This window comes from Cariama cristata, unplaced genomic scaffold (assembly GCF_000690535.1).
Source record: "Cariama cristata isolate BGI_N322 unplaced genomic scaffold, ASM69053v1 scaffold44949, whole genome shotgun sequence".
Taxonomy (NCBI): Eukaryota; Metazoa; Chordata; class Aves; order Cariamiformes; family Cariamidae; genus Cariama; species Cariama cristata.
Window position 1 is genome coordinate 4452 of NW_009638327.1, and position 27721 is coordinate 32172.

The window sequence follows — 27721 nt, forward strand, 5'->3', positions numbered from 1 at the left end:
TGGAAGCATACTTCTGAACTGTGGTTCTCTGTGCGTCTGTCCTGTTCACATACAATAGATATGAATAAGAAGCACATGATTTGAGTTCCAATAAAACAGCAAAAAAGTCACCGAAGTAAAACAAACATAATGGTTTTGCCATTTATGCAGAAGATCAAAGGTCAGAGTCACCCACTTGCAACAAATTTATACAAAACTCTTCTTGGCTGGAGTTGCTAAAGACAATCAGACCACTGAGGCATGGTGACTGATAAATCAAAGCAAAGAAGCTAATGGACTGAGGTAGGGGAGGTAGTTCAGCGAATACAATACAACATAACTTTTGGTCTGAAATCAAATACTTGGGGATTAGGAGAGTGGATGAGTTGCAGTTACCTTGTGTGGCTGTTGGACGACAGGCTTTCCCAGGGCTGCACGCTACAGCCAGTGATTGCATAAGCTCCCCCGCAGCTCCCATCTAGTTTCATCAGCAAGGCTTTTGCTGCATTCTCAGCTGTCTTCCTGCAGTCATGAGCTCTCTTAAGCATCTGGGTGACGTTTTCATCACCTGTCTGGTCCCCTAGTTTTCAAGCAAACAACATTTCAGACCTTTGAGAAGGGTGTTAGAAATTAAGGCAAGACTAGAGATGCTTCTATGCACCCTCAGTTTATACAAGATGATGACAGCAAATTACCAATCTGTGATGTAAAAGCAACTTCACTTCTGTGTGAGCATCAGTGGTAACTGGGCTACTGGTCTGAATCCATCTCCTTCTCAGTCACAAGCTCCAAGTACTTGTTGCTCTGGGTACATGTCTTTAGTGATGTTTTATCTTAGTTAGCTTGTCTGTTTGTAAGGGTGTGCATTAGGATTAGGATGCTCAAATTAATAATACACTGGAAAAGCCTCAGCCTAAATTACAATCCTTACTCCAGTCAGTCCAGTGCTGTTTCACGGCGCAGTCATTTCCAGTGTTGTTTTTTCACAAGCACCTTTATCTTAAGCCTAATGGTTTGCCAGAACATCTTCTTACAGGTTACCTTTCCAGTTGGAAGAATTGCCTTACTGCTTAGAAACAGTCTTTCAGAGTTTACAATCATGCATACTAAGCCAAAGAGAACTAGCACTGGTGTATATTAATTTGTTACAATTTCTAGTGGTTATGCAGCATCCATGATGCTGGTAAGCTATCCATTCGGCAGAGGCAGGACAAAAACCACCACTGTCACTATTCTTCTAGTCATTAAAGTAAGACACATTAATGGCTACACTGAAAGTCTGAACAAAGCTACAATATATTCATACTTTACCAAATGAAATGCAAAAATGTCGGAGAGTATAAAAGAAACTCAGCTTGCTCTATGTCAGATTTTCATTTCATTCTTATTTGAGTCAAAGACCAATTACCCATACTTCACACTTACTAAATGAAGTGCGTGCACTAGAAATAACATTAATGTGGAAGAAAGGAAGGGAGAATGCTCTGTTAAGAGCAGCTGGATATGCTCATCTCTAAGTGATGCAGAAGCAACTCCCATGAATTTTCCACTCACAGATGTTGACATAAAACTTGACTGATCTTCAAACCAGAAGTCTGCTATTTTATTTAGGTGTTTTAATCAAATTTCATGGTGAAGTAAAGGTACATAAACCAAACACAACTTCCTCCAAGCTGTGTTATGTAATGGGAAATCAACCCTATTTCTATCACAGGGTTGTAACTGGTAATACCATAATTAAGAGCTGTAGACAGACACCTATATAAAAACTAAACTACGCTCTCTTTCACAAAATGCGTGTGAGATGAAACCATACTCAAACCCAAAGTGTTTCTCCCTTCTAAGATTTCTCTCTGCCATCTACGGGAATAGAAAATCCAAGACTAAATTCACTTTTACTGGCCGCTGATCGCTGCGAGCAGGGAAGCTCCCTAGCACATTGTGGAAAGGAATGACCAGAGTCTGGAAGAAAAGTGGATGAAAATCTCAGACATCCACTCTAATGTTTAGTGTATGGCACACACTACACAGGCCAAAACTGGTACACAAGGGCCTGCTTCTAGCACTGGGGGAGATACAAAATAAGGGGCATGGTTAGCAGCACAGCGACTGTGGGCTGAGTGCCTCTACTCATCTGAAACAAAAGGCTGACCATGTCAATTCCGTGGCTCTAAAGCCATATGGTCAGTGTGTCTTTCAAAGCTTTCCATTTACATTTCAGTGATTCCTGAGAAACTAGTGCTACAATACTGTCTCAACCAGGCAGTTACTATGCCTCAGCACAGCACAAAGAGCTATTCTTCTCTCTCTGAAGGCTTCCTGTCTTTCTGCTTGAAGATTACTACAGCTATCTCCTCCTATCAGTAAAAGGAATATAGGGACTATATAGGGACTATAAAACCCAGATTAACGTTCACTGTGTAAACACCTCTATCAGAGAAGTGGAGCCAGCAGCAACGTCAGGCTCCAAACACTTCTGAACTGTACCTATGATGGTGGCTCATTCCATTACTTAGTGAGCAGCATATTAAAAAACACCACGACCTACCCACAGGATTAACTATCCACAGAATAAGAAAAACCCAGAACATATAGGCTAATAGCCCCGACAACACAGCAAAACATAAGACAGAATGTTTTAAAATTTCAGAGCAAAGGTAAAACGTGGGGTGAAAAACTAGAGGTTGGTTGGTTGGTTGGTTAGGCATTTTTGTAACTACTCAAATGCTACCTTTGTATCGTCTTAATCTCAGTTTTTCACAGACTATACTCAACTTCTAGGGAGTCAATGTTGCTAGTTCAAACACAATCTGTACTTGCAGTTACCACAGCTGTATGGCCCTAAGCCACATATGCTCATGAGTATTGTTTAGTAATTCCACTCTGTACAGTTGCATGCCTGTAGCAGACTCACCACTGCCAGAATAGGCATCCCCTTGTGACAGTACACATAGGTTAACTTCAATTGCTGGTGAATTTTATGATTTCATTCCAACCTCTCTTCTTCTTTTCCCTTATTTTTTGGGCGTGTAAAATGATTCAATTAGTTAAAAACAAGAAAAGACCAGAGAGCATTCTTAAGTGATGGGTCATGAGATGATTCACCATTACAATTAACTCAAATCCTAACTGACATGCAAAAAAAAAAATAATTAAATAAAGCGATTCATTGACATCTTACCAACAGAACCAACACCTGCAGCTCTGAATTGCCCAAGAATGAGACTCTGCTCACTTTCTGCCAATGCCAACAGCAGCTCATATGCTTCTATGCACTGTTCACTGAAAGAGAAAACAAACCACAGAAAACAAAAGTCAAACAAAATATATCTGCAATTTAGAGGGGAAGAATACCTGCAACAGCAACAAAAAAAAAAAAGGCAGCTGATGAACTGCATGATTCCCTACTACCTGTCCAGCAGCGGGGATTTTAAATGACATAACACACATAGCTCCTCTCACAAGCATTCAACAGTCTCTCCTACCTTATGATGGTCCCAGGTTGGCCTCCAGTAATTTAACAAGTTAAAACAGAAGAGAATGACCTGATGTGAAGTAAGCTCCGCAAGCATGTCTGAATCAGTCAACAATATGAATGGTGGTTGACACAATCCCTTTGAGAAACTTTTTTCAGGCCTTCTTACTATACAAAGTACAGTATTTTGTACTCTACTATATAACTATACTACACAAAGTAAAGTAAGAAGAAAAGAAAATACAAGAAAAATATTTTTTGCTCTGTCCTGGTTGTAAGATTTTCCTCCTTACAATACAAAAACTTCTCAATACAGTTGTGAGTCACTCATTCCTGTTGCATTCTAATGTTTTTTAAAATACATACCGATTAATATACCTATTTACAATTTACATTTCCTTGTAATTTGCTCAAGGCTGACAGTAACAGAATACATTCTTTACACACAATTTTTCTTCAGACCAGAACTGCCTGTTCCAAATTAGTTGCAGTTGAAGGAGTTAAACACCACCATCTTTTTACATACAGTTTAAAGCAAATTTAGACACTTGTAACCAAATACCAAGCAATTCATCCACAATTCCAACTGATGTAATACAAAGTCATTCTGAATTACGCGGAGTACAATACTACTCTTTGGTCCACTGGTCTTATGAAAGGTGCCAGTGCAATACAGAGAACCTATATCTTAAGACTGGCTACAGCAGAGACCCCTAATTCAAATGTTAATTCAGTATTTAAAAACAAAAAGATAAATCTGTATATTTCTATTAGATTGAGTTCACTACTGCTGGTGAACTAGGGTTGAAATACACTTGTATCAATAACTTCAGTTCTCTAGTTTGTCAAGTAGTCTAACCAAAGGGGCATTTTTTCAGGGAGGAAACAAAAAAGAAACAGTATTACTATGGCACACCAACAATTTCATTCTCAAACACTTCTATCAAGTCTCCTCCGCTCCCTCTTTTTCTGGCTGAGACACTCTCTGCATAGGTACATACCTGTACTGCAATGCAAGCCTGAGGGCTGTGGCATTGGACTCGTACTTCCCAACAAGCATGCTCATCCTCTCGGCGTTGCTCTTGCACTCTTCCAGTGTTATTGTCAACAAGTCGTTCTGGGATTTCAAGTGCTCGATACGGCTGTAGAAAAGGAAGTAATTTGCAATCCTCAAGTTTAGCTTGCAGACACTATCCTGAAAACTCTAGAACAATCATAATTAAAACCAACAAATAGCATTTGGTCTACACAAGGTTTTTAATGAAGATGGCAACACCACCTATCAGTTCCGTGTCCCAGATCAAGAGCCAAGAGGACAGCAATTTCTCTTAGGACAGCCTCTTCTCCTTCTCCTCTCCTTCCCATAAAATGTAATCATACCCCTGTGCAACAGCAGTAAGCGGAAAGCTGTATCCATATCTTGTAGCCACAAGACCGTGTAAGGACTGCTTCATATTAACTTTCTGCTTAATTTTTCTGCCTCCATTCCTCACTTCCTGCTGCCACATTTGCTTCTTGTTTTAAGCGGCATATTCATTAGGGCAATGTCTGGGCATGTACAGGGATCGTGCAGCTGCCTAAATGCCCCCTTTCTTCAGAACATCCAGAATAACTGTTTCACTTGAAGTAATATTTTGGTTGTGATCGGAAAGGCAACAGGCAAAGTAAGAACAAAGTTTCAATGAGGCAATGAAATCTCCAAAATTTCTGGCAACAGTGAAATAGAAGCTCATATCAGAATTTAACGGTAACCTTCTGAATAAGGTTAACTCTGAATCTTAAAATAAGGCTTCAGAATACCAGCATTACCATTTATTCTCACTGCTGTTAACTGCACTACACATCAATGTACTATGCCTAACTGTAAATGTTTGACATACACTGAAAACAGACAGGCATATGATTTCAAAATTTGGACAGGTAGCTGATGAAGAAATCAGTGCCATCTGGAACCCTAAAATCACTGACTTTGCAACAAACAGAAGAAGAAGGAGAATGGCTAGTACACCATTTATTCAGCGATCAGAATAAAGCCCTGACTTTCCTAGCTGCTAGAGTTCTCAGATGCTTCACCTCCTGTATCTTCTTCCACATCTCCTATAAGGATACATGTTGTCAAAACACAGTTGTGCAGTGAAGGGGAAAAAAGGGGGGGAAGGAGGGGGAAGAAAAGGGAAAAAGGAAAAAAGAAGAAAAGGATCACATTTGCAGCAATACAAAAACATGAGCTACAAATAAAAGAGATACTGTAATGATTAGTCTAAATTTGAGATAGCTGTGGAGAAGAGAGAATTTGGAAGGGAACATGCTGAGACATGATTCTAACGTTCCTGATCCACAGTTTTGATTTTATGTGCCAAAGAGGACATGAAGCATTGGTTTTGGTAGAGCTTATTGAAGGGTAACACCAGCAGTATTTTAACTGCAACCAGAAAGCTGCAATCTTTCTTCTGCAGACAGAAGTCTATTTACTGGTATATATGCCACACCACCATGTATCAGTACATGCACTGATACAGTTAATGCTATAATTCTGTTTCTTCAGGACAAAACAAAGCAAACTAATTCCAAAATGATGGAGAATAAGTTATGTGAATCCTTATTTCTAGCAGTGATGTGGCTTATGAAAAAAGATGCCATGTCCACTTGGTCAGCCATAGAGAAAGACACTCTACAGTGCAAACTGCCACATGTGAAGGTGCTATACTGATCTAATAATGCATGACCAAACTGTCACACTAATGGAAAGAATCCTTAGCAGACGATTCAATCTTGTCTTCCTCATCTACATTCCATGCTTATTTGCAGCTGCCACAGTTGAGCTGGGACTGAACTAAGAAACATTTAAAAAGGATTAAAAAGTCCTAACTAACAGACTTAATAGCAGACAACACATTTGAGCGTACCTAACTTTTCACCTTACCTATTTAATCTCTCTGTCTCCACTTCAAACTCTCGGATTTTACTTTCAGAGATAGCAGATCCATGTGAATAAAGAGTCTGGAAGATTTCTTGGATGTTTGAGCAGTCTTGGAGGGAATGTGCCAAATGTTCAGCCACAGTACTAGACACCTGCACAGGGCAGTTAATAGATCATTGTGAACAGATAACCACCAGATTCCTCCCACAGGCAGTCTGCATTGAGAGCTGTGTTTGCCTGCATGCACTCACTTCAAGGCATTCATTATTCAGTTTTTACTATGGATTTTACATTGGATGGAACATTTACAAGTTTCCACTTTAAGAAGTTATTTTGATTTAAAATTCTACAAACCAAAGGGTGAAGGTCACTATTTCATCATACATTAAAAAAGCTTAATATGCAAGTTACTTACTTTCTTGAAAGCTTAGCAAAATGTCAGAGCTAAGTTCTTCAGTGAAACAAATATTAACACACAGTAACAACAGCGTTATGGATTTACAGTGGCATTACAAAGCAGAACCCAGTTCTCCGTTGACTGGAAATTGTGAAATGCAACTGAACAGTCTTTTCTGGAAGAATAATATTTTGGAGGAATTGCCTCTAAAATTATCCTCTTGAAGTTGCCTAGAGAATGATTTCTAGCCACTAGGTATGAGAAAATGAGATCTTAATACTGGGTGAAATATGCTCTGTTGAAGTTTTTTTCTCAAAATAACTTTTAAAGCATTTTCAATTAGCTCATCTATTAATTTTCTAAGAAAATAACGCTGCTTTTAAGGGAACACGGGTCACTTTCAGAAGGTATCATGCATGCATATTGTTATTAGTCCTTACCCCTATGCTGCTGATTTCTGATCCTAAGACAGGTCTATCAGATGATGAAGACTCTGATCTTGTCTTTGACAACTTCACTCTTTCAGCAATCTGTAAGTCAGAATGCTGCACAGGTTACACAGGAACCCACACTCCACAGAGATTACACAAAATGCATTTGTTCACTAGCTACACTTGTAAACCTCAAGTAAACTACTGTAAAATTGACACCTGTGTTGTAACTAAGAGAATTACAATCATTAGCACTTAATTCCTTTCTGCAGGTCAAATTCATGGGCCTGCTTAGGACCCCAGAAAACATTCTGAGGACTCCAGGTATCTCGCAGTTAATCATATGCTTGCTCAGCAGCTGTGCAAAAGGAAGCCTCCTTCTCCCAGATAATGAGAGGCGTTTACTGCAACACAGAATAGCTCACCTTGGCTATGGGAATGTCATTGCTACTGCTGCTGGTGCTCAGCTCTCCCGTGCTGGGGTTAATGGGTCGATTGGCAGAAGTAAGACGACTTGGGCTGGATGGGCCCGTTGCCTGCACACTTTGCAAACGCGTTTGCAGCTCCCGAACCTACAACAAAACATAATGTTCTGTTTTTTCCACTTTTATGGTTTAAATAATTCAGAGATTTTTCTCATTGACTAGCCAAGACTAATTGCTTCTGGCTTGGGCACAGAAGTTGTATTTTGTCCTGTGGTGGCCACGAAGTTTTCATGTGGGGAGCAGATGAATGAAGGCTGGTTTAAAATTCCATTGTTGTCAGTTTTTTAAACTATTTGCAATGTGGAAATATGCAAATGTAATACTGTAGAGTAATTACTCAAAGTTTCAGCTTGTTTTATATAACCCCTTCAGTGCAGCAGTACTATATGTACAGCAATTGTTCTCTCTGGGGTGAACCTAATGCTCCAGCCTAAGACTATGACACCTAAACAAATCAAATGAAGATCCTGCCGTTAATGGAAAGCTCCAGTGTTGGAAAAAACTCTTGACATAAATACATCACAGGATAACTTTGTCATATTTAAAGACCAAAGAAATTAAAATTTTAATCATGCTTGGTCCTCATAACATATCAGATACTTGCAGAACTGACGTAAAACAATTTTCAGAACTAAAGGGTAAAAAAAAAAGCCTGCAGGAGCCATACTATAGCTAAACTAAAGATTACAGTGTTTACCTTGGGATAATTCTTAACAGACAAAGAATAAATGGTCTGCTTAACACAACAATTATGCCATAAGGCAAAGTGACAGAGCTTATTTCTCCTACAGAATCTCAAACAAAGCATGTGAGATGAGAGAAGGGGGAGGAAATCATCTGAAGAGGAAACTTTCTCAAATATATTTACTTTAATATGCAAGTTTCTATGCCAATTTTGTTGGAATAGTCCATCTGCAAAACAGAACTGGGGAAATTTTACCAGAAGTTTAGTGAAATAAAAGTTCAGTCCATTTGATATCACCCCTGTAGCATGAAATGCAACCCTATTTTCTAAAACAACGTGGGATTTTATACTAAATAAAACACATTTACGCAAAGAACTCATTAAGCAGGCTGAAATCCCTTACTCAAAAACATACCAAAATTGAAGTTGCATTAAAGTTGTAGGCTATAAAGCTATAGGCTTACCAAGTGCATGATCAGTGGTTTAGCAATCTCTGCTTGAAGAAGCAGCAGTCAGCGTGTTCTCTGCACAATATGCAGATCCCTTCAACCTACTGCACTGGGGAAAGATTTCAAACTGGAATTCTCTCCAGACACCAAAGCAGTATCTCATGCCTCCTATGATCCCCTACAGTCTGCCTCTACTTCCCTGAAGAGTAGCCCTACCTCTCCCTCAGTTGTATGCAAACTGAAGTTCAGGTTGCCTGAGGACTTACTGTCAAAGTAACAGAATTTTTAGGTATATGCAAATTACAGAAAAGAAAAAACCCTGTGTGTTTTACATAACAGAGCAGAACAATTGCATGTTACTAATAAAAAGCTGCAGATGGTAACAATAACAGCACATAAAGGCTAACTTCCCAGGTCAGTTGTGGAGGAGGGTACACCTTAAACAAAATGAATCCAAACAACTCCATTAGTCTCTTGTTAAAAAAAGAGATAAAGTACACAAAACCTCAAATCAAATCCCCAACGTTTAAAGTAACTTGCTGAAAGATGGATGTGGGTGCTTGCCCCAGAATCATACATCTTAACTGTAATTGCATCATGAAGTTAACTGAGCAGAGTATATAAAATGCACATTCATAGCATGTACCTGCTACATATTTGCAGCTGAGGTCTCCTTTTTTCTATAGACATATTTAATTTCAACATGGGTACAGCTGCACTAATGCAAACCTTAAGGACAGAAGTGTTCAACTGATGCAAAGCAATCATTTCAGCATGCTGATATGCATGAAACTGAAATAAACCATGTATGCATGTTTCTACTTGCAGATGTGGAATACCAGTGCAGATAACGTCAGTAACTGGCATTAATACTGGGGGCGAGGGGAAGCAAACCCAAAACTTCATTAAATCAAAACCACATTTATTACTGTTTCTTTTAACCCAGGCAGTTCTAAACTAAATTCCCCAAATGGTTAAATTACAGCACTGTTTAAAAGCAAACAGAAAAACCATTAGGGACATATTCTTCATAAAATCCAATCCCTGCCTCAACATCTGACTTAAAAATTGCTAAAATATTCACCTATGCCCAGAAGATAGCTCTGGAAGATTTCAATTGAAAAGCAAGTAGCATTCTAAATTTAAGGGCAACCAGGAAACAGTATTAAAATTCCTCAAAATGCTAAGCGTTCATTGACTCCAAAGTTTAAAACCACCTTATGTAAAGACAATATTATATAAAACTTTAATGCAGATAGGTTTCCTTTAGTCTATGTTTTATTACTGAGCCGCGACTATTGGCCATGATTACAAAGCCAATTACTCTTAAGAATCTGTAAAACAACATTAGCAACAGAAAAAAAAAAGAACCTAGCTCTGACTATAACTAGGCAAAATTTGCTCAGGAAAGTATTTATAAAAGAAAACTCAGAGCACAGTAGAGTTATCAATCTATGCAAGTCACTGATTTAATACTGTATCATAGAAGCAACTACTACTTAAAGAAACTGTCTGCTTATTCATGCTTCTTGATGTATTTACTGATTCAGGCCTTCATTTGAGAAATTACATGCTGAATTAATTGCTATAAATAACTGCACTAACTTTAGCAATGCGGAGTACTGGATGGTAATTCTGAGCAGGATAACAGGGTAAGTTTGTCTGACCTGTAAAATCACTGATCTCACAATTCATGCATTCACCAAGCCAGAATCTTATGACTGGGTTGCCCACCCACCAGACTGCCCAGAGACACCTTAGGTAACTATTTCTGGTCACCGAAACCTCCACTGTAAATAGATCAGTATGCACCATCTCCTCAGAAAGTACTTTTCCACACTAGTAGTAATTCTACAGGAAAAATAAAGAAAGACCAAAGAACACGAATCAAGAAAAAAAGAGTTCAGAAGAGCCAGCTTCTTCTCTGGTTTGGTGAATGCATGAGTAATGAAAAGACTAGTTTAAAAAGTAGGATTAAAAATTGTCTGACCACCCCTGCTCAATACTTCTACTAGTCTTGGGTTGCTACCAACGTAACACAGATTATTCTGAAGGTTACGTTTATCAGCAGAATGAAGGTAATTGCACTACTGCACGAGACACAATAAACACTTGGAAATGGGAAAGAGAAAACGGGCAGATCTTACAGGAAATGGATAACAAAACTCCCAAAATCCAACGGATGAAGACAAGGAAAGAAACAAACCCAAAAAAGTTCCACTGAAAGACAGTAAATTGTGGATTTGTGAGTTGGGAAAGAATAACAAGGAAGGATTTCAAGAAAGACTTCTTCAGCCCTTGCATCCTACTAGTTTAAAGACAGAAACATCCACAGGGACATAAAAGTTGCCATAAAGTCCTAAAACTCTAAACTGAGATGGGAAGTGGCCAATAGGCAGATCTAAGTATATGATCAGGAAAAAAAAAGGAGGTGAGAACAGAGGAAAAAAGGAGAAATCCAGGGAAACAACTGTGAAATCCACAAATAAAAAAGGAAAGAGTAAAGACCTTCTAAACAGCTGGAGGAAGTCCAAAGAATTACAGAAGCAAATAAGAGCTGGAACCTTGGAAAGAGCAGGAACAGGGGCAGTAAGTCAGACACAAAGCAATAGAACCATTAGACTTCAGAGAAATGGATAGCCTAGGCACCAAGGTAAGTCAGGCGCAGACAGACGTTCTCAAGCTATTAATATGAACTTAAATAAATGGAATTCTTAGTTATTAATATTTGATGTTTAGCAATATGAACAAATTGAATTTTTGAACCAATTTTTTTCCTTTGAATGCTGAAAATTGGAGTAGGAAACAGAGAAAAATAAAACACAATTTCTTGTGGGTACCTTTAAGAACTACAACAAAAAACCAGCAAGGGTAGAAGAGAAAAGGGGCCAACACACTAGAGTAATGTTGGATTTGTGAAAGACTTCATAAGTGATTAACAGGCATCACAGACATGTTTGCAGAAATGCATAGTGCATTACAGAAAATATATTCCTTTGGCGGAATATACTCATTCTCTATAATCATGAATGTAAGAAACATGTTTTACTCTTTGTATTTTACACATGCATACTCAAAACTACATGATTTGTTAATACATCCTAAATAAAAAAACCAGGGCTACAATTTGCCTGTTTTTGTCACTGGTGTCCACATTCAAAGGACACCTGCTGGTTTTGTTCCTAAACCAGTTTCAAATGAGGGTCATGCCTGTGATTCTTTTCTTGCTACTGTACTTGTGACCTGTTTCATCATGCAGTATCTTTGAGCCCTTCAAGTAATAACTTCTTTCCCCTAGCATTTTAATACCTGTCACTGCTTCAGGCTGGGCCGGCTCTTAAAGGGGCGGCAGAGGCTGTCTGTGAGCCCTTCCCTACCGTGGGAGGGGAAGGGACGGAGAAAAGGGAGAGAGATCGACGGGTCGGAAATTAAAACTACTTTAATAATGCAGTAATAACGAGAAATAGTACAATGATATCAATACTGATACTACTAAGAATGGAAATAAAAGTAAAAGCATACAAAACCGATCCTGAGTGTCCCGATGACGGTCGGTCAGGGGATTGCAGGCCGCAGCCCCCAGAGTCTCGGCCCCAGGCCCCCCACGGCGGGGCGGGCACCCGGACGTCCCAGACCGGACTGCGCAGCTGACAGGAACCGGATTCAGGAATGCACGGATCGGGGTTGGGGGCAGGAGAGCGAGCAGGGTCCCACAGGGATGCTGGCCATGAAGGAAGAGAGCGAGACCCTCATGATCCCTTAGCTTTATACTGAGGATGACGTGGATGGGATGGAATACCTCGTTGGTCAGTTTTTGGTCACCTGTCCCATCCACACTCTTCCGCAGATGCGACCCTTTTACGACTTTGTACTTTCTTAACAAGAGAGGGCCAGCAGTGGCCTTGGTTCTCATGGGGATAAGTATAAACATGGGCCTCGCTGCATACCAGTCCTACTGATACTGCGGTAGCAACTATAAACATTGAGCGTTATCAGGTCTGAAACGCAGACAGTGTCTGAAAAACATGTAGCTGTACTGTCAGAAAGTGCAGTTAGTTAGAAGGGATTTAACTGAAAGAAAAAAACTCCTGAAAGGAGAAATAGTCCTGTTTTAGCCAAACCAGGACAATGTAATTTCAATTTTTTTCCCTGTTACACAGAGGAGGAAGATGAAGTAAAACAAACCATAAGAAGTGAATATAGCTCTCCCACTTCCTGATTTATGCACACATACTGCAAATCTGTGGAGGGGAAGATGGAAAATTAAGTATCAGAGTGACAATTCAAGTTGCTTTGAGTGGTGAGGGTCTTTTCCAGCCTAAAGCAGCCCTAACCTTTCAATCAGGTCTACTGGTGATTATTTTCAACCACATAATTTTCAGTCCATCTTAAATCATGAGCACCAGAGCTAACATGGTCTGATTTCCTACAGGTGAGCCTGTTGTCATTGACTGAGTATGGTAAAGAAGTCTTTCCTGGTATTTGTAAGGGCCATCTCCTCAATGAATTCTCTGGAGCTGAATGAGCTTAGACCTGCACTGATCAGTTCAAAGGAGGCATTTACAGAATCTCTCTCCTCTGCAAAGATGTCTACTTTCAAGAAATTAAACTGTCACTAGGAGTGCTACTCCTCTGGCAGATGTGAAAATCAATCTGCAGTTTGAAGTTATTTCAAGGAATGAAGAAAAGGAACAAGACACAGACACAGCAAGCTATAGGAGAACAGCTACGCTACGAGGGTTTATAAGTAGCAGAGGAGGCTACAGTGCACTGGGTGATAGAAGCAAGAGCCCCTCTGCTTTTGACACCTTTCAGACAAAAGTCCCTCACGCAGTGCGCTCCATGCGAAAAGATCTGGGTGTTGCACCCCTGTAAAGGATGCAAAGTAATGAAAACCAAGGACATGGCAAGATGTGACATGGGAGGTGAAGGGTGGATATCCTAAAAGCTCTGAGCACAACTGAAGTGTTCTGATCCAGGCTAGCACACAGTGGAAATAAGCACAAGCGAGGGTAGTAAGCCTATCAAGGGCCTTTTCTCCTTTAATTTCAGATTAATCACTAAGCATTTGTACACAAGCTTGGAAACAGAACCAAAGCTCTAGTTCATTGACAGTTGATATAACAACAGAGATACTGCTGCATAAGCGAATACCGTGCAACTGAAGGCAGTGGAGAATGGAAATAGCTTTTGGCTGCTACTTCACATTTCTGGTGCACACCAAGAGACAAGGAAATGGAACAGTTCAAGGATCACTTTAAGCTGTGCAAGCTGATAATAATCTCTAAAGGCCCATAACATATCAGTGTTCTCTAGCAATGTGGAACAATACCTTCTGATCCCAACACAAACGACGCCAAAACAAGGACAGCCGAGCAGTTCGTGCCAGCTTTGTGTCATCTGAGAACACTGTGGGCTCAAGAATGCCTGCGAGGCCAAGGATCTGGTTGCTGCTGTGGTTTGGGCTGGTTTCAACTCCTCACAAGAACAAGGTATTTTGGGAGAGCCCTCATGCTAAAATGAAGTTTCTGGGAGTGGGGGCAATCTGGGCAGCTGGAGAGATCACACATTAAAATGGCACTTTTCTATTCCTCTGCAGCTTATGTTTTCATGAAGCTCTTAAGTCGAAGACAGCTAAAATATTAAGTCTGGTTTTGTTCTGGTCAGTTTGGTGAATTCATCTGAGTTTGGAGCAGATACAGAATAATCCTTAAAACTAAAAGCATTTGATTAATTGAACAAGCTGACATACGGCTTTTGCAGAGAAGAGACTTAACAGACTGCAAGAGCTGGAACCACCTTTTCACTTTAGACTTAATTCTTCAGAACAGCCTCAGGGAAGCCTGAACACTGCCCACACCCTCTGCTGCTTACACCAACGGGCTGCTTGGGACTGTGCTGAGGCAATACCATCTGGTAGCTTTCATAGGCAGTAATCAAAAAACCCACAACTTCTACTTTGCAGTCATGATGCAGTTTATATGCTGTATCAGTGCTGCTCATCTTACTTTCCTGGTGGATACAAGGGATTTTGTGTAAGAACACATATACTACTTTTTCCACTACTATTTAACCCTGTTACTAGATATAGCAGTTGTAAATAGTGCTGACCTGATTACAGCCTTATTCTCATGTAATAATATTAATCCCATGAACTGGTACAGAAGTTCCCCAGCATCTTATCTGTGTTACTGGATTCAGGATTATGGTCAGCTATGTCTAAGCAGTTTCTAGGGTATTGACTGGCCCAGCCTTAAATAGATTTTATTTTTAATATGGCAATATCATACAGAGGTAAAATCAACCTCTGTGTTACAAAATTAGCTGCTACACTGCAGGGACCCTACAGAAATAAGCAATTACCTCATTTACTAATGACCCGTGAGAAACAAACTCCATATCTATGCTGTTTCTTAGCTACTCTTCTAGAAAGCAGCTCAATCTGTTAACTGAGTGCAGTAAATACCTAATTAAATTAAATCTCCAACAAGCCTAAGAAAAATGTATTGAGAGCACTCTGCTTGATTACAGACATTGGTCTAACGTAACAGACCTATTGATCTGGTCAACTTCAAGCTTACTCACTTCACCCAATTTAATTTGAGAAGAATAACTAAATTTTAGTTGGATCTCCTTTGTCACTCTCCAGGGAAATAATCTGAAGTGACTCTGAGTTCAAGTGGCATACAGCAAATATTTAATAGGTCAAAGAAAACATTTCTTTTGTTGCAACTATGGACACAAAGTTATATTAAAAATGCAAATATGGTTTCCAGTGCAACAATTACATAGTGCTGCTGACAGGGTCATATGCCATGAACAAACTTCTCTGGTGAGGGCAATAAACCAGTTGCTCTGCAAGTTCAGGATGATATTAAAAACCATATTTCAATAAAGCCTTCTGTAGGTGCAAACTAAATGAAAACAACTGAAAAAAACCCAACCCTGCCAGCTATACCTGAGTAGAGAGGCTGCTTGATTTTGGTATGCTCTATGCCAATCCAACATTAACCTTTCATCTACTGGGCAAGACATCTATCCGATCTGTCCAAGAAGAACTTCCTTAATTAAAGAAGAATGAACATTGAAACCGGCTTGCTGTATACGAAAGACACCTCACAGTCTCTACAGAGCAATTCAAGACTTACCCTCTCCAGGGTCAGTGGTCTGAACATAATTCAGGTCAGTAACATCCCACTGCTGCTGTTACGTGACAATTGCTCTAGCCACTTGCATGAAACAAGCTGATGACCTCAATTCTGTTTCCACCAGAGGTGCTTCCACAAAAGACATCAGTAACACATGCAGCATCCCTGCTAACAGTTCCAACAGACAGGCCAGCAACTACTAGATCAGCACGATTAACAGACCGTCCTTTCAGTTTAGGCCCTACCTACACCGAGGAAACTGTGAAACATTCAATAACACAGCCAGTACTTGTGTGGCTCCACAAACGTTTGGTTCACTGAGGGTTCCAGTATCAACTGACCAAGTCAAGTCATATCCGCATACACAGAACTAAACAGCATTTTTCTCATTATCTAATCCAACCCTCTGCTACTGCTGGCAGTCAGATAAAACAATGGTTTAGGGCAGAGATACTAAGACTAGTTCTAGAATTAATGCAGCTGTATTAACTGGGCCAATTAAGAGTATGCTTTTTTTGCTTTCCTTTGGATACAATCCTAATATAATGATCCTGGTTTTAATAGGTATCCCTATATAGTCATACATTTCATTATACAAACATAACTTTAATATTTTAAAACTCCATTTTCAAAGTAGTTAGTAGCCTTACTCCTCCCTGTTTCTCCAGAACCATAATACTCTCATCTGTTAGACACCTCGTAGTCTAATTTCTGGCCTAATACAGCCACAAGTGGTTTACATTAATTTGTCCTTGCTCCAGTTTTGTCCCTAAGTTTGAATAGCCATTAGCTGCCATTCTTAATTGCCTTCTCCAGCACTTGTAAAGAGAAATCAAATTCAGATTTTGCTTTGCCAAGTTGAATAGGACAATCTCTTTAAGTCACTTCTCCAAATAAGGTGCTCATTTTTCTGACCATCTTCTACATCTTTTTTTGCCAATTTAAACTGAACCTTTTCAAGCGTAAGACATAAGAACCATGTATTTCATTCTACATCAGACCTCACCACTCTTTATACAGTCTTTCCAATCTCTACTGGAGATAACTTATCTGGTATATTGTAGGATTGAATTTGCCACCATGCATCAACGGTTGAGCCACGCTGATCCCTGAGGGTACAAACACCAATTCTTTCCCCTTTTCTGTTTTTTAACTGAGGAGCTCCTGGCTGTCAGCATAAATTCTTGTTACCAATCTTTTAAATAACTTAACTTGCATTCCATGCTTCTCAAAATATACATTTTTTTCTATTAATTCTATCCTCAAGGCCATCTATTGATCTGTATCATCTGTAGTGTCAACATCTGCATTTGTGTAAGCAAATTTCACAAGCACACGCTTCTATTCGCTGCCTGCTTGCTCCCTCCTCCCCCTGCTAATCCTGCAATAATTCATCAGGTGCATAATGCTGCTTCTGTAGCTCAAGGGGTAGTACTGCCTCTGTTTAAAAAGAAGCATCACTATAAAACCAGTCCAAAAACTTCAGGTCTGAAAATGATTTCCACTTATGGCATATAATAAATGAAATCTTACAAAGGAAAAGTTGAAGTGGTCTTGTTTTATATGATAGCACATCACTATTTTTCCTTCATCACACGTACCTTTTTTTATTGTTAAGACAGGCTAGAGATTTTCGCAAAGGTTGTTTGTGGCTTGATATCTGAACATGGGAAGTCGCACACAATGCAGCTTCATGCTAAAATGACACAGTCACTACAGAACACAGTATTTGCATAAATGGTTGATCTGCTGCCAGTAGGTAAACTGAAACGCTTCCAGTAATTTTACCAAGATACAGTGGTCTAAATTGTTACTCAAATTGAACACAAACTTGAAACTGCCTGTTTTGTTTTTACAAAATTATTTCCTATCTAGTCAAAACTCTGCAGATTTAACAGGGGCAAAGTTAAGGAATTTTAAAAGTAATAGAGATTGAGATCATGTTCTCTTGCATCTTTCGCCTTTTTTGAAATTTCCAATTTTTTTTGCTTTGGACTCCTCACAAAGCACAAGGCCTTTATCTGACCTTGCAGCATCATAAAATGTAGACAGGGCAGCAGGACATGGCTGGGACTACTCATCGTTCAGTTCTGAGAATTATTACCCACTGACAGGAGTCCTGCTCTTTTTCTTTCTCCTAATCACAAATTGAATTTACATCAAAAACAAAGAAATATTTGTTGTTGTTTACAGGAAAAAAATGCCTCATAGGAAAATTCACTAAATGAACATCTGCTTTCTCTATAGACAAGTTACATATGCTTCCTCGGAGACGAGTATCAGGTTTTCTGTTAACATGTGATTTCTGACATCAGGTCGTTGCACACACACCTTGGCTGTTCATCACATACTCTTTTTCAATTATGTTCAGTTTTCGCCTAGTTCCGTAATTTGTAGTACAGCTTTAAAAACAAAAAGCCCTACTGCCACTACAGGAAGCGAGATTAAAGAGAAGCTTGTTCTGGTGACAAAATTATACAGGCTAGGAGGAACAAGAATCCATCATTCATGCAGCAGCCTTACCCTTCTACGCAGTCTGTCCCTTTCTTCACGAATAGCATTCATGGTGGCTTTGGTCCTGTTCAGCTCCTCCTCTTTGCTACACAGCATGGCTGTGAGGCTCTCATTCTCCTCCCGCAAGCCAGCTAGCTCCTTTTCCCATCGAGATCTCTCTTCAGATAGATTCGGATAAAGATCACGTCCCAGTACACCCTCAATCTCTTCTACGGTCTGCAAAAATACAGTCATCAAAATACAGAAAGAAGCAGAGAAAGATGATTGAATGAGACTAATGGTACACAGGACAGAAGTGTGTAACAGGCAACTATACATACTGATAAGTACACACCCAGACCCACAACACCCTTAGTTTGTGTCTTTTGTTTATTAAGTAACACAAAACAAAATTATTGCTTATTTTGACAGTTTGATTATTTCATTAAAACATTTTATACTGACCAACACCAAAGCAGATGGATGTTTTATACGCAAAGAAAACATATGTCAACCATGAGTGACTGCAATGCCAGTAGTTTCATATCAGAATAGTTTGAAACAAATTAATGACTCTTGTCATGGCTGAGCACTGTGCTTGTTGTTCTCCTGCCTGAGTGACAGACAGGATGTAGCAGTCTGTGAATGTGCATGGCATGGGGCCTTTCTTAGTTCTAGACCAACTCTACAAAAGGGCAAGGAAAAAAGTGGGATAGTGAAAAAAAGAGAACCCTTCTTTCCCATGTCTCTGAGCATGTTCTTTCCTAGAGGTGACAAAGAGATAAAAGAAAGAAAACTGGCCTTGGCTAGCCTTACATTATACCAGAAGACGTTACAGCCTTTCTAGTACCTAAAAAAAGGCTAGGTTCCTCTAGGACATATAATGCCGTTCAGCATTTCCCACCCCATCCCCTTGCAGGCACCATTCAGCTCAAAGGATATTCAGCAACTTCCACTAGGTGAAACTTAGCTACACGCACACACCACCAGCAAGGGAATACTGCCATGCCTAAACTTATTGTCAGACTGGTCATTCAACATGTTGAAACACAGCATAACACTCAATGAGTCAGGCAATACATGCAGTTCTGATTCTACTAGACAGTGTATGCTGTGCGTGTGGTAAATTTTTTCACTTACAGAAGACCTTTACAATAAGCAAAAACCCTCCAAACGCTGCTTATAAGCTTTTGACTCTCTCTGAAAGCAGCTGCATTAAAATGGTAGGAAGAAATACGGAAAATAAATGAATATATGATGTAACTAGCAACCTAGAAAGTTTCATTTAATTGGATAATTCAAGAACAAGTTATAGTTAAAGCACATACTCTAAAGTTTAATATGGAAGATAAAAAACTCATGTACCAATGTTAAAAATAGCCTATTTAGTTGTTTTATTCAAAAGGACTTGATTTTTATATGTAACAAAAATTACTAACTGAAGTTTATGTCCTTAATTTGGGAGGGACTAAAAGAACCAACCAGGGTACAGCTGAAAATGACAAACCAAATTGAAACTACAACTCCGCTTTTTTTCTGCAAGAAATCTTCCCAGTGTTTTTAGCACTGTCTGACACGGAGATATCAGTGAAATTTTATTATTTGTCCATTATAATGGAAAGTTGGTTATTTATTGTTATCAATACATTAATCTTAAAGAATAAATCTTGGCTACAGCAAGACCGCTTAGTCAGGAGGAAAAGACACTCATACAAAAGGAAAAAATCTATTTTTAACAACTAGTTCAAGACACCTCTATGGAAAAAGCAGGGACAAAACTTTCGTAATCAGGTTCAGCTTATCCTTTTAAATCCTATTTCATGTATCTCTTCCATAAAATTGTAAAACATTTAGAGTCATAAATATAAAACCTCATTGACGGACTATCTACACTATAAATCTGCTTACATACTTGGTAGTGAGCTTGAATTACTCCTTAAAAGAGCAATGCCTTGCAACATCTCTGTAAGATGAAAGAAGCCGCAGCTCTCCCTTACATTAGTTTCACTTGGACCTATAGGTCTCAAACTATGACAAGGTAAATTATTTCAACATAGTATGAGGATGAGCTCAAGTTCTGAATAAGCACAGGGCGGTCGGTTAATCTGACACTGTGAAGAAAAGCTCTGTAATGGCAGGAGCATTCCCTTTTGATGATGCCAGCTTTATTTTAAACTGTGACTCTTTGTTGCTGTCTTCTGCTTTCCCTTCTTCCCCCAAAACTGCTCTCCTCTTTCATACACTTCCCCTGCTGTTTCCTTATCCCTCTAATGCCAAGTTCTGCTGCTGCCTCCTCCCTCCTTATTCCCCATGTTCCTAGTGTTGCTGTTTTTCCAACCCTTCCCTCTCCCAAGCCTCTTCTCCTCCTCAGAGCACTACTGGGGGTGATAAGCCTGGAGCAACAACGAAGGAGGAAGGACTGTCAGGAGGAATCAGCAGCTGTGGCTCAACACCACGGAGGGATCTTCAGACTGAGAGGCTACGGCTGTTTCTCCAGACGCCATTGTTACCATCTGCCCGCACAAGTACAAAGTTCAGGCAGTGACAGCATCAGCATGGGTCTGACAGTTGTACTAAGCGCTGCCCTATAGTCCTTAACAAAGCTGAGGGACCCTTCTGCTTGTTTCTATGCTCCTTCTTTTTGATGTGATCAATATCCTTTTGCTGACCAAACTATGACCACAATTCTCCAGTTTGACAACCAACATGTTACCATCCTCCATGGTAAATAAAACATGAATATTGTATCTAGATATATCTATGTAAATGACAAGGTTGTTTATTTTTCTTCAAAGCAGTATTACAGAGCAGTTTTATCCAGCATGCTGCTGCATAGCAGATAAAGTCAGGTGTAATTTCACAGATTACAGGACTGAATTACAATGTAATGTTCCAAGCACAGGACAGATGTTATATCATGGTAATTCCAGTCCTGTCTGGAGAGGACTGCCATCAGTACTCTCTGCCTTAGCTTCCTTACAAGAGGTGTTGTGTTACAGACATGATATCAGATGAAATCAGCAAGTATCAGGTTTAAAAGAAGCAAAAAGCAGCACTTTTTCACAAGGCATAACTCAATGCTAGAATTTACTCCCACCAGAATTTACGGAGGCCAAAAATATACACAGGTTAAGAAACACATTAGATACAAACATGGACAAAAATTCCACCCATAACTATTAAACGCAAATACATCATCTCTGGCTCAAGAAGTTCCTAAAGCCACGTTGTTTGAACCACCTTTGAAGGAACGAGAAGGAGGACATAATATGCATGTCCTTTTTGATTCACTCTTTACATTGGCATCTGTCTGTAGACAGACAGACTTTTGGTCCAACCCAATGTAGCTGTTCTCATGTTGTAAATGGTTCATGTTTGGAACTATTTACATCTTTTTTTAATTGGTAGAGTTTTAGTGGTAGCTATCTGCTACTGATAGTTATTTACTCTTCAAAATATATGAAGCATTAACCAGCCTACTCTGTGGAAATTTTATTAAACAAAGGATAGCTTTGTAATCGTTCAGTTTATCAGACAATCTGATAAATCTCATTTCAAGGTCTTTTCATTCTTTGTAGGACAGAAACAATTGAGCTAGCTAGGGTCACATGATTTCTAAAAAAAAACCCCACAATGCAACAGCATTAAAAGAAACCCGGTAAAATTTAATCATCAAAGCAGAAGGATTCAAAACATTTAAATGCATTTGTTGACCGGTGAAGAAAAAAGCCAACTGTCAAAGCAAAAGACAGTCAGAACATTTCAGATTTCTGTTCATGATTCCACCTGTTTAAGAATTTCTCAGTTCTCTGTCTGAGGAAGCTGGAAAGGAGAAATAACCTGCAGCCACAGGTGGAATTGTGGAGAGGGGCTCTACCTGTAGGTTTTGGTATATTAAACACATTGGTGACATGCTTCCCTACCACATAATCAGAGCATGTCAAGAGAAATTCCTATCTTCCCAAAAGGTTAATAACCTTTGCATGCTATCACTTGTCAAACACAAACAATCCCAGGCTCTACAGCACAGGAAGTGGAGAAAAGCTTTCTCCCCAAATGGCTGTAGCATGCAGAGATCACATGAAAATAAAAGGCCTGCATTTTGGACCAGGAAGAAGCTGCTGACAGTTACTTATAAAAGTTTGATTGTAGCTAATTTGAATCAACAGTAAATACTGGGGTTAAAATAAAAAGCTTGAGAATTAAGCTTATGGCAGCTATTTTGACATTTTATTGAATCCACCTCCTCAGAAGTTTTCATCTCGTCTCACTTCAGAGACCTCTGTGGATCTCACACAGATCAATCTCTATCTGTTTTCCAGGATCCACAATCTCTCTCTTGGTGAACACTGACTTTTGAGAACATTTAACCCTAAAACTCCACGTAATACTGGCTAACATTCAAAGTATTGATCCCACTCCTCTGAGATGCTCAAATAAACTGTTTTAAGACCTTTCCCAGAGACCCAGAAGTCAGTCTGTCTCTCTCTGATACACGCCCACATTCTTCAAACTGCTATTCAACATTAATTTCTTTACAGGCCATTATATTCCTCAGGCACCACCAAGGACAGAGGGGACTTTTCCCAGCAGTATGCCAAAGGGTTGTCTAAGCCATCTAGAATGGTCGCAGACCCTCCCACTTCAAGAGCAAACTGTCAATGTATTTGTTCTTGTATAAATGGCTCACTGACGCCTTTCCATCTGACACAAAACACTCGTTCAGCTCTTTGCCTGCATATAGTAAGATACTCTACGGTTCCCTCACTTTCAGGTTCTGAATGGCAATCCCTTCATTACATGTGCTATTCGGCATCTGTCTTCTTGCTCTGTTACATGCACAATAAAACCAAGACATAAAAGTATCAGTTTAATTATTTGTTACTGTGTCTGTCTTGTCTCATTAAAATTAATATACCACAGATGCTTTGTGTTAAATACTAGCTTCACATTTTAAGACAGCAAAGTCACAACTTACTCATAGCTTATGGCATTTTCAAATTTCTTCCAATTCCAATGAGTATTACATACTGTGTTTTCAGTTACTGGTCAATAACTAGCTGTGTGACCTTGGGCAAGCGACAACTTGTTTGCTGGAGCTGGACAACCTTCAGAAAGTAAATTAACTGCTTAGTGTCCCTGTTTCTCTTATCTCTGAAACGAGTATAAGGCAAATACATTTCTGATTTGAGACAGAAAGTCTGTTTGTAGCTCCTCCTGTGCCTTGGACAATTCAGTGTAGAACAGGTGTATTACTGCTTACCCAACATACACTGTGAGTTGGAGTTGATTTCTGTGAAGTACTTTGACACCTTTGGAAGTAAAGTGCTATTGCTATAGAATGTGATCAGGTGTCTCAGGCAATGTACATGCCGCATTTAGAGTCTAAAGGTACCGTACCTTAATTGCTAAATCACAATGTTCACTGGCGGTAGTGAGTTGTTCAATATGTCTATCCACTTCTGCTACCGATAAACTGCAGCTGCTTTTCTTCCTCCCGCAGACAACATTTTCCAGACCTGTCAGCACTCTTTGCAGTTCTGAATTCAAGTCACTACAGTTATCTAAAGGAAAGCAAAACAAAACAAAACAAGTATCACAACAATTAGTGGCTCAGTGAAACAACAAATTCTAATCCAGGAAGTGCCTGTTGCAGAACAGCTAGGACTGATACTGTTCAAGGAAATGTCCTTGCAACTTTCCACTTCTTCATCACCAACTGATAGCCTTAAATACCATAACCACATCAAATGGAATCACGATTTACCTCCCATCTGACAAGTAACACCCCCTTACTTATCTGAAGCGTTCATTCTTTTTTTCAAAAACCTTCTCTTTTCTGAAGGACAACATTTTAAGATACCACAAGCTCACATACTATGCCATTTCTTCCTTGTTTTTCCTTTTGCCATTCAGTGCCTATTATCCTGATTTTAGTACCCTCAAAGGTTTTTCTCTGTAAATACAACATTTTTTCTGCCTAGTACATTCATTGACATTATGACTTGATGTTTTTCAGAGGAATTTTTGTGGTTGTACTTAGGCACTGCCTGATTTGAAAAATCCTGGCGTTGACAGAAATTATTCCTACCAACTATCTTAGAGCCTAATGTTCATTTTAAAGCTGTTTCTTCTTCAAGGGCAACTGCAGAATATTCAGGGATCATAACAGCACTATTTTAATTATAAAATGCAGCAGAGAGTCACTTCCTTTTCTGTCTTTAGGCAAAGCTCTCCCAGTGCCTTGGGCACTGCCACAGCGTCCACCATTTCTGTGAAAACAGGGGAGTCTCAGTAGCTTGCTAGCCCAGTTCATAAATTATTTTGGTTTTTCTTAGGCTCACATTTGGTGAAAGACAGTGGCAGTTCCTAAGACATACTCGTGCCAGAATTCACCCTTCTGGTGTCTCTCAGATATGCTAGTTAGTATTTCTGGCTTACTAGTTAAGAGTTTGCAATAACTACCAACTGTACAGCAGAGAAGTGGTGCACTATGAGACAGCAGTGCACCAGCAGTTCCTATACTGTACTAAAAATAGTGGCAGGCATTCTTGCCGGGGAGCGTTACTTCTATACTACTGCTGCAAGTGTTTCAGAATTCCTCAGTAGCCTCATGGCTGTGGTTCTTAGAGGGTACTGAAGTAGTGTGGCATTGAACTGTGTCTGAAATCTAACAGGCATGAGACACCAGATTATTGTAGACTGCCTTGAAATCTCTGTGCAAGAAAAGACTGAAGGTTGGATGAAGGGATGAGATGATCAGAAAGTAAAAAGCTGTAAGCTCGTTACCACAAATCTAACTCCTCAGCCTAATGTGGGCTAAACATGAACCTATTGCTGATCAAGAAGAAGAGTTTAGAATGATGTTACAGTATTGTACGAAAAATGCGAATGGGCAACACGTACAAAACTTTACTCTTGAAGTCATATTGACTAGTTCCTGACTAGCAGCCATCGATTTGTTGTAATAATACCAAAAATCCCTTTATAATAACACTCACTTATGAGCAGCATATACCATGCAGGATGCTTGATTGTAAAAACCTCTATTTTGTTTGCTTGAATTTACTTGTTTCCATAACAGCTTCTATAACAGACATTTTGTCCATTTAAACAACCTTCACAAGACCTTGTATGCTGAGCTTTGTTCCTACAATAACGTTTTCCTCAGAAAATAAGGATTTACAGTAATGACAATGTATACACACACAAAAAGATTTACTTTCACAGGAATATGGAAACAAAATCCAAAAAGGACAGAGTCTATGTATAAAAGGAAAACATGGAAAAAAAGCAAGAATCCCTAGAGTTAACATTCTTATTTTGTCTGTTGCTATATTTCGTTTTATTGCTGTTTCCCACCGTTAGCAGAAACTTAAATGGATAACTCGCTGTTAATGTACACAAACTCCGCTTCAGCTCCACCCCATGAAGAACAAAATTAAAGCCCTAATCGCAAAATAAATGCTGAAAAGTAAATCAGTTTGAATTTTTTTGTCAAAAGAAAGAAAAAAAAAAAAAAAGAAAGAAAATGAAAGGAAAAAAAGTCCTGATGTTAGAATTTGTTCAAGTAGGAACCAAATAATAAGCATTAACTTTTGAAAGTAGAAACATGTATTTTTAAGAATATAAAAACCTCTATTAAAATATCTTGACTTCATATAGTATTTTGTTAAGTATACTTTGAATTTTGTATGTCAGACACTTTGCAGTTACATTATTATTAATATAGTTCTATCAATGGTTCCAGAAATTAAACACAGTGAAATACAAATATGCAGTGGCAGGTCTTGTATTTATAAACAAATACAGCTCCAGAGCCGGTGTATTAATTTCAATTTAAGAAATCATACAGAAAATATCTTTTATATGCTTGCTTACAATATCAGCATGCTTCCTACAGTATTAAATTCCACTTGAGGGCAATGAATACTATGCCCAAAAGTCAGCCTACTCTCAGGTCCACTCCTCTAAAAGGCACTGTACTGGAAAAAACAGCAAAAAGTTCTCTATAATGAAGTGCACTGCTCCAAACAAGTAGAAAGTGTTTTAATACAGTTTCTTACGTATGGAAGTAAATATTGCATGTTGCATTATAACCATCAAAGCCTCACATAGAGTTAATAGCCTAATATTTCAGGATGACAAGTTCTGCAACAGGGCTTAAGACTGCTATTTCAACGATATCCTAAAGCACTGCTTGTGTACAGTATCACCCACAGAAGCTCCCAGGCACACCAGCTAGTTCACCTAGGGAAGAAAATGAAGACCAACTATTTGGTTTTAAATACAAATTAAGAGAAATAGTATTCCGAAGGGAATTTTGGAAATCAGTCATAGTGATGATCGCACCAGACTTCTGCTAGTCTACAGTTATGGTGCTTATCAATTGTGCCCAAACAAGACTTAAAACATTATCATACTGAAGGCCTACTGTCTGGTCATGCTTACATTGCAAACTTTATGGAGTAATTATTCCATAATTGGAGGTTCTTCAAATGACCAGTAGTTGTGCTTGGATGACAAAATAGATAAAATTCTAAAGGCAAGATGCTTGTTCTCTTAGTTCTTAATCAGAAAAAAACTAGTTACAGACTGTCTGGAGGTGCTCCCTTCTTGCACTGTACTTGCACAGCTTATGTGATATTTACCCTTGTCTAAATCCATTTCAGTAAGCTATCCCTATTTCATACTTTAAAAAGGCTCTCAGTTTTCAAAAAGTGCAGACATCCTTTACAATTAGGCCGTAAAAGAACTGGACATCCAGTTCCATTCCCCACGTTTTTCCCCCCCAACTTTTACCGTCTGCAATTCTTTTGTAGAGGTAGACTACCTTACAGGCACATGTAAGGTATGCGGATAGCTTTTTTCGCACTCTTATTTCCCAAGCCGTGAGCTCTCCTGAACAATCATTCCATTTTAGACTCCATAGCTATTTTACACCAAGGCAGAGAGGTTACTTCACATGTAAGTTCACAGTCATGGAGAAATTCAGCATTTGTTGTGATTAACACAGCCTAGATTCATTTATTTTCTCACCAAACGTTTGGATTTGCATTTCAAAGGCTATGATGCCTTTCTGCTGTGAGAAGGCATCATGTCTACCAAGAAGCATAACTCACCCATGTCTGCAGTGACCATGGTGGACTGATTCTCTGGTACCGAAACAGAATTCTGGTCCATGCTGCGTGAGTCTTCGTTAACCTCATGCTGGCTTTGGCTGAGCTCTGACCGTAGCTCTGAATACTCATCTTCCTCC

General features: G+C 39.2%; 1 protein-coding gene across 1 annotated transcript; it reads right to left on the bottom strand.

Moving 5' to 3' along the window:
• Positions 1-375: 375 nt before the first annotated feature.
• MCC (mutated in colorectal cancers) lies at positions 376-27721 on the bottom strand (the record flags this gene model as incomplete). The annotated part of the gene is made up of 9 exons (XM_009708663.1): positions 376-559; positions 3161-3261; positions 4456-4596; positions 6378-6526; positions 7212-7301; positions 7628-7774; positions 18493-18699; positions 23863-24026; positions 27585-27721. Coding segments are annotated over 9 exons (1320 nt in total), but the record flags the coding sequence as incomplete, so codon positions are not given.